The sequence below is a fragment of the Propithecus coquereli genome, unplaced genomic scaffold (genome assembly GCF_000956105.1).
Source record: "Propithecus coquereli isolate 6110/MARCELLA unplaced genomic scaffold, Pcoq_1.0 Scaffold289, whole genome shotgun sequence".
Classification (NCBI taxonomy): Eukaryota; Metazoa; Chordata; class Mammalia; order Primates; family Indriidae; genus Propithecus; species Propithecus coquereli.
The window spans coordinates 453,558-461,741 of NW_012148496.1; the positions used below are offsets into that span (position 1 = coordinate 453,558).

Here is an 8,184-nt window from a genome sequence, read left to right on the forward strand (position 1 = left end):
ACGAGGTCTCACTCTTGCTCAGGCTGGTCTCGAACTCCTGAGCTCAAGCAATCCTCCTGCCTTGGCCTCCCAGAGTGCTAGGATTACAGGCGTGAGCTACCGTGCCCAGCTAGTTTGAGCCTTTCTATGAAATATTTAGAAAGCTGGAATCCTTTACCTAGACTGTACAAACTCTCAGGAAACTAAGACTCCTCTTTCTCTTCCCATATCTGCATTCTCATCCACAGAGGTTTCTAACACTGTTGTTTTCCCTAGACAATCTATAATAGAACTGAATTCAACTCTATGCAGTACTAGGTGCTAGAAAGAGATGCTGAAGATGACTTGCTTTCTTCCTCTATGGGCTTTCCAGCATAAGCTGGATAAGAGGATGCAAATCCATCACAAAGAGGCAAACAGCAGGACACATAAATATGCATTTAGCTAATTAAAGACAGAGCCCTAAGCCTAAGGGCTGGGATGGTATTGATGCTGTGCCAGTTCTGGGCCTAGGCCTTAAGAAGTCTAGTAGTTTCTGCTTTTGCCCTTGTAAATCAACTCCCATGTAAGGAATCTCAGGCTAGCTTACTGAATTATGAGAGGCCACGTGCAGAACAACCAGCTGATAGCTAGCACCATGGCCCTAGACACCTGTGGCCACCTTAGACCCTTCAGCTCTAGTCAAGCCCAATCATCACCTTGTGGAGCAGAGACAGTCATTCCTGCAGAGCCCCGCCCAAATTGCAAAACATTAGCAAATAAATGGTTGCTGTTGTTTCAAGCCACTAAATTTTGAAGTGGTTTGTTGCATAAAAATAGATAACTGAAACAGCTTTCTGTGCATCAGGAACTAAGTGCTTTATCTCTTTTAATCTTCATGTTACAAATGAAGAAGTTGAAGCTCATCAGTTGTCCTAAGTCACGCAGCTGGTAAACAGCAGAGCTAGGATTTGAACAGATTTGTTTGATTCCAAACCTTTCCTATTTCTTCTCGTCTCTTTCACCTAGTGACCCTCACCATAGTGGGTCTGGGTTCGAATCATGAGTTTAAGAAAGAAAATATTTCCAGGAGGTGATAAATATAAGGCAAGGTTTTAAGGAGGAAAGGGATGTGATATGGCTGAGAAGAGTGTGAAGGGTTCTTCTGTTCAGACCAAAGGTCTATTTTCAGTTGAGGCAAAGTATCTATTCCCTCCCTTCTCAGATGGAATTCCACGAGAATCAGGGCTCCATGCCACAAGGCATCCACTGTATGCCATAAATTAACTCTTTCTGCACATAGTTATGTACTATCTTTTTGGAAATCAAGAAAATACTCATGCAAATCATATGCAGGGCCTGGCCCACTTATGGAACCCCTGCTTAAGAATGTGAGGGGAGGAATCAGAGTCCAGTGCCAGCCAGCCATGCACACAAGGGGGAGGAGGCCTCCCTCCAGCTGAAGCAGGACTTAGGTCAGGAAGGGGTGACACCACCAGTTATGATGCTCTAAGGATCAGACAGACCTCAGGTCTCAGCCCACAGTCCCATGCCTCTGCCATTTGCTGAATTATTCAAGGGCCATCCTTTAAAGTTCACATATTCTCAAACTTCCTGGTCAAGGAATAAAATCTCACACCGACAAAGACCTCCAGTCACAGTTAATCCTCCTGCATTTAAGGAGAACTGAACTGGATTCCCTAACTTTCTCATTTAGGCGTTTGACACTTACGGAATACTTCTGAGCTCAGGCCTACTTTGTGCCTAGGAGAGGGTGTAATTTCTTCATTAATTTGTTAATTCATTATTTATCTACAGTCTTTGTTTTCTTGACCAGTTTTACAAGAGATATCCAAGATCTTAAACACCTGTTCATACACATGATTTTGGGGTTAATGTGAGGAAAACAAATATCAAATATTTCCCAGATTAGGGGCTTTATGCTGGGTGAAGAATATTTATGGTTTGCTTTCATTCTGATGGAGGTGAAAGTCGTTCCGTTGCTTTTTTCTTTCTTTCTGGTACCGCAACAGCTTTCAGAATCATACTTTGGTGACAGAAAATTGGAGATGAGTTTCCTTAGGAGACACTAACTTCCAATTTGCTAGAACTTACTCCCCCACTCACCTAAGGATAGGTGAAGAAGTGCAGAGTTCCCCTAATCAGGCTGCTAGGGGAAGAAAGGGTGCAGTTAACCAACAGCTCCTTCCCCTCTGCTCTCCCTTGCCCACTACTTGCCTGGACAGAGGGAAGCTGTTGGCTCTGCTTTCCCACCCTCCCTAGGCCCTGCAAGCAACTAAAATTCCATCTTCACCAGCAGACAGAGGCAATCCTCTCCTCTTCCTCACATAAACTTGCAAGTTCTGGGCCTTCCCACCCTGTCTCTTATCACCCTTCTGAATTCCAAGGCTCCTCTGCTTCCGTGGCATTTATTACATAATATCTCACTCCTGCAGACCTAACCACTTCAACCTCACAGCCAAAGCTAGGAAGTAAACAAGCCTATAAATGGCCAAAATAATGGGAATGAACTCTGGGGACTAAAGCTCAGGCTCTTTGTTTACAGGAAAGCTCCTCAGCCTTTTCACTAGAAATTTTTAGCTTTCTAGGAAGCTCAGTTAACTGGTGGCCCAGCCTCCTCACACGCAACATTAGAAGCAGAGAATATCCCTAATAAGTAGGTTTACGCATTTTACAAACACAGCTTTCAGTTCAGAGGTAGCTGAACTAAAACACCCTCTCTAAAGCCCCCGCGGGCACACAGTATAAAACTTGTTCATAATCACCTTTCTAAGCCTAGAACTGTGAGGACCACGAGCCTCCTTTCACAAATAAGCGAACAGACCCAAAGAGGGCAAATATACTCCAGGCTGCCCAACTTCTAAACGGAGGAGTTACGGTTGAATTTGAACCCAAGTTTTCCTCGATTTTCTTGCCCGCTGTTTTCTTTACACCTTGGCTGCCTCACGTTCCGAATGTTCTTGCTTAAAAAGGCGAGGGAAGATGTACTTCTTAGAGATTCTCAATTTATCTAAAGTATACATGTTTAGCTGCTTCCTTAACTTGGAAAAAACATCACAACCGAAGAAACCCGACCAAGGCGGCGCTTGCATATTGAGCGCGCCCACGGAAACGAATTTTCCTCCGGCAGAACGACAGCTTTAGGGCGACAGCCGCGTCAGGCAGAACAGTCACTCTGCAGGGCGGCCGGGGCGGGCGGAGGAACCCGGCCCTCAAACCCCACCTCGGCGGGGCGGGGCGCGAACCCCACACTCATTGGGCCGTCCCCTCTCGCGCCGCCACGAGGCCCTGCACCTCCAGGACCCAGCGCCACTCTGCACCCCACCGGGGAGCTAAAGAGGGTTTCGCGGGCACGCGCTCAGGCGCGCGTGCGCGGCCGTACTCGCCGCCCCGCATCAGCAGTCCCGGATGAAGTCTTTCTGGGAACCGTTCTCCCTCCCACCCCTGGCCCCCACCGACAGACTTCCGGCCAGCTGCCCGCCGCAGCCCCGCCCCCTGAAGGTCCGCCAATCACTGTGTTTATGAGGCAGGAGTGGGTGGGGCCTGAGAGATTCGAAAGGAGCCCCGCCCCCTGAGGGCTGATTCCCGGGACTAGGTTGTGGGAGGAAAACCTTTTCTGTGGAAGATAAGGCGGCTCGGGAAGTGGAAACTGAGGGTGGGCTAGAGGTGTGGTGTGAGTGTGGTGCCGGGGGAGTGGAAAGATGGCTTGGGGCGAGGAAGAACCCTGAGGATAGTGGCGGGGAGGAAGATGGAGCCAGCAGACCGCCCCCCACTGAGGAGAGTCCGGGGAGCGGGGCAGGAGGGCAATGGGGGGAGGGGAGGTCTCAGCGCCTTTCCCGGAGATAACGGGGCCAGTCATTGGGGCAGGTGCAATAGCGCTTGCTCTGCCTTCAGCATGACCCCTGCCCCTGCCTTGCACCCTGAGTCTAGCTGGGAGCCTTGGGCAGGATGGACACCTGAGGAAAGGTATGGTTTCTCTCCATAGGTCTAAGCTGATTCTTGTTCCTACTGGCTGGACATGGAGGATTTGGAGGAAGGTGAGGAACCTCTGGAGGGAAAAATGAGGCCCAGCCATTGAGAGCTGCATCAGGGACCCGTGACTGACAGTCATTCTTCCCCTTCAGATGTAAAGTTTATTGTGGATGAGACCTTGGACTTTGGAGGGCTGTCACCATCTGACAGGTACCAGCCTCTTTATCCCACTTATTTTCTGCCAACAACGCCTTTCTGTCTCTGACCCCTTACTACGGAATTATTGGCCTCCGGGGCCTGGGTTGGTAATTAGCAAGGTTTGGTGCACTCTGGCTGCTGGGTATCTGGTTGACTCGGACCTCTATGACACTATTGTGGAGGTAAAGAAGGGAGAAGCTGGAGTTAGATTTCTGGGTGTTAAGAAGAAGGGTAAGTGGATTTGCTGCGTCTCCATCCTGGCATCATTTGTGATGTCAGTAAATGCTGATCGCCTGTCAGGCCTCATAGGACCACGTATCTCTTTACCCAGAAGCCAGATTTCACAGCCAGCATGGTCATCAGGTCCCTGGCTCTGTTGTGGGGGTTTTGCCAGTCTCCCCTGCATACTCTTCTGTTCTCTTTTGTATGGGCATGGTGCCTGGTTTGTTTTCTGTCTCAGTCGTGAGGAGGAAGACATAGCAGTGTCGGTGACTCCAGAGAAACCACTCCGACGGGGCCTCTCCCACCGAAGTGACCCGAATGCAGTGGCCCCTGCCCCCCAGGGTATGAGGCTCAGCTTAGGCCCCCTCAGCCCAGAGAAGCTGGAGGAGATCCTCGATGAGGCCAACCGGCTGGCTGCCCAGCTGGAGCAGTGTGCCCTGCAGGAGCGGGAGAGCGCAGGGGAGGACCCAGCACCTCGCCGCCAAGTGAAGCCCAGCCCTCGGCGGGAAACCTTTGTACTAAAGGACAGCCCTGTCCGAGATCTGCTGCCCACTGTGAACTCTTTGGCTTGGAGCAACCCCTCCCCAAGTAGCCTGACACCTCGACTCCGGAGCAGCGATAGGAAGGGGTCTGTCAGGGCTCTTCGGACAACGCCTGGAAAAAGGCCCTCCAGCATGAAGAGGGTAAGTTTAGAGGGTTGAGTTGGATGTGTGCCCCCAGACACAGTGATACAGGCAGAGACTGGTTTCTACATTGGTAAAATGAGGATAGTAATTCTGCCTCCAGAATTGCTGGAGTTAAATGAGAACCATAAGCAAGCACTTACCATGGTGCCTGTGTACAAACTCTATAATGTCTATAATAAGCGCTCAATAATGGTATTGGTGGTGGTGATGTGATGATGATGTTGGCTGCTAACTTCTGCCCTTCATTACTGGAATCTAGACAACTCTCCACCTCTATCCTTTAACTCCTTAAGCCACAGAACAGATAACTTTTTCCACTCTAGTCCTTTTTTTCTCTCTGCTTGTGTTTCAGGAGTCACCCACTTGCAATCTGTTCCCTGCATCCAAAAGCCCAGCATCTTCTCCTCTTGCCCGATCAACTCCTCCAATCTGGAAGAAAGCTGGGCCCAGTGGGAGAGCAGCAGCAAGTGAGAAGACCTGGGAATCCAAGCTGCAGGGAGTGGGAGTAGGGAGGGGGTGGGACTGACCCTGAAATTCCTCCACTTCTCTTCACCAGGCCCACCTACTCCTGTCAGACCGGTCCTGGCCCCGCAGCCTTCTACCAGCAGCTCTCAACGTCTGCCCCGGCCAAAGGGAGCAACTGCTAAATCTTCCAGTCAACTACCTCCCTCAGCCATCCCCAGGCCTGCTGGCCGAATGCCACTTACCAGCCGGAGTGTACCACCCAGCAAAGGTGCCCTACCTCCAGACTCTCTGTCAACTCGGAAAGGGCTTCCAAGACCAAGCGCTGCAGGGCAGAGAGGTGAGGAAAAGTGGACATAAGGGTAAGAAGACAGGAGGAAGAATACCTGCCCTTGTCCTAGCCTGACCTCGCTCTCCCAAAGCTGGCAACAGCGACCACTTTTGCCATCTTCGTTACAGTTCTGTTGAAGATGGGCAACTGAGTTAGGGAGAGAGTGTGGGGCTGAGCAGAGTCTGAGCCTTGGTTTCCAAGTACCTCATGGTAGTTGGAAATTACCTAAACTAATCCCAAACTCACTGTGCCTTCACCCAGTATTTCTTTTTGAGAGGGTCAGTAGAGCTTTCTGCTAACTCATTTCTTTTGTTAACCCCCATTAAGTTCCTGTTTCCCAGCGACTGAATCTTCCTGTCATGGGTGCCACTCGCGGCAGTCTACAGCCCCCCAGGAAGGTTGCAGTCCCAGGACCTACCAGGTAAGACTGGTCCCCCGCCATCTGGGCTTCCAAGCTATTATGCACATCAGCCCTGAATTCTGTATGGAAAGATGGGGATGAAGAGGGGAGTAGGGTCCCATTTCTTCCCACCATGAAGAGCTTGAATTCAGCTGGGTAAGAAATGGGCTTAAGGAAAAGAGCAATTTAAAGTAGTTCCTCCTTCTGTCTCTTTAGGTAAAGAGATGAGGACAGCAAGCAAGAATTCAGTAGCAAACCACTACAGTCACTGCCTGGACTCGCCTCCACCCAGCAGGCCCTGCCTCCAGCAGATTCTGGCCCGAGGACAGGAGGAAGAGATGTTGCCAGCGCTGGTCCCCCAGGAGTAGAGACCCTGGGAGTTGGGGTGGATTAGGATTGAGCTGGAGAAGACTTAAACTCTCTGTGTTGAAAGAAGATTAGGGAAAAAGAGGTCACCTTCCAGCAGGGAAATCAGCCAACAGAAAATGAGAAATGCAGGCAAGTGGCTTGTCCTCATCCACCCCTACTTCTGTGGCCAGCCCCAGAGAGTTTGATCTTCTTCCCAGGCATTGGTTCACTGGACATTTACATGTGAATGGCCTCTGTGGCTAACCTCCCTGCTCTCTGAGGAGCCCTCTTCCTGAATCATCCTCGACACTGGACTCAGGCCTGTTTGGACAGGCTGAAGCAGGCATTTGGTCTCCAGAACTTGTTTCCTGTGAATTCTGTGACCCCTAACAGGCTAGTCTGTGATAAGCTTACTCCATCAGTCTTCCTTTTTCTAAAATAAAGTGAATGTATTTTTATATTCTCTGTATATCTGAAAGTATTAATAGATCCTGCTCCAATTTCTAACAAATTTGGAGTAAATCTCTGTGTGATTCCGTGAGGGAGCCAGGAAGGGCCTCCCAGGCAGGGGTCTGAATAGTCCCTGGGACTTTGAGATTCCAGCTCAGCGGGCTGTGACTACCCGCCTTGTTGGCAGTAGATGAGGACAGGCTGCCTTTCCCAGGATTCACATGTTATTAGGAGGTCCAGATCAAAGTTAAGTATACCTTAGTTCACAGTGTGTGAGGCTGTTAAGCCGGGATCTAGGTAAATTATTTATATCCTAAACTTGAATTTTCTTTTCTGGCAAGAGAATGGAGCCTCCTAGGAACTCACCAGCTTTTTGTCTGTTATGGGATGAGGAAGCCCTTTGGTGGTGGTCAACTTTCCTCATTGCTTCATCCAGAAGATGCTGGAATACCTCGTCACACTCTACCTTACATCATTAGAGTTGTTTGTTCTCTTCTCTCCCCTACTAGACTCAAGGGCTGGCACCAGGATTTATAAACTCCTGCAGTGCCCTGGTGTTGTGACCTGTATGTAGCAAAGCATTTCATTCATTTATTTAGAAAAGATTTGCAAGATGGTGAGTGTTTGTTGAATGAACGACAGACTCATTTAATAGATTCAGCTTAGGGTCTTCCCTTTTTTGCAGCCTTTGACTCTTGTAACCGGAACCAACTTGATTCCGTCTGAGTTTTGAGGAAGCTTCCCTCCTTGAAGGCCAGGTCATGACTTAAGGAAGGCAAACAGAAGTAGGACTGCCAGCTGATGCCCCTGCCCATGCCTGTATGCCCATAAGTGCCTGTCCCCAGAGCCAGGGGCCTCCGCTGCTTTCCACATCTATGGCTGATCTTAAGTTTCATTCAGCCATTCATTTCCAATGACAGCTGCTTAGCTCACCTTTCCCCGAGCCTCTTGCGGCAACTCCTGCAGTCTCTGGGATTCCAAGAATTGATGTAGCAGAGGGGTGTGGAGACAGTCACTTGAGTATTTGGCTCTGGAGAAATTTGGCATAAGGCAAGAAAACTTGAGGTGTGTTTCCCAACTTCGTCCTGCACTGGTGTCTATTGTGCAGGGCCTGTTGGTGAGTTCCGGCTCTGACA

The 8,184-nt window shown here is 49.7% G+C and overlaps 2 protein-coding genes across 3 annotated transcripts in view; both read left to right on the forward strand.

Moving 5' to 3' along the window:
• Positions 1-8,184, forward strand: part of MYBPHL (myosin binding protein H-like) — a 30,435-nt gene that overhangs the window by 14,123 nt on the left and 8,128 nt on the right. The gene's annotated exons all lie outside the window — the stretch shown is intronic.
• On the forward strand, positions 3,537-7,069 carry PSRC1 (proline/serine-rich coiled-coil 1). Its single transcript, XM_012648525.1, is given in 9 exon segments — positions 3,537-3,650; positions 3,965-4,016; positions 4,104-4,161; positions 4,610-5,054; positions 5,410-5,524; positions 5,614-5,858; positions 5,860-5,881; positions 6,178-6,271; positions 6,467-7,069. Coding segments are annotated over 8 exon segments (1,002 nt in total). The 5' UTR covers positions 3,537-3,650; positions 3,965-3,997; the 3' UTR covers positions 6,471-7,069.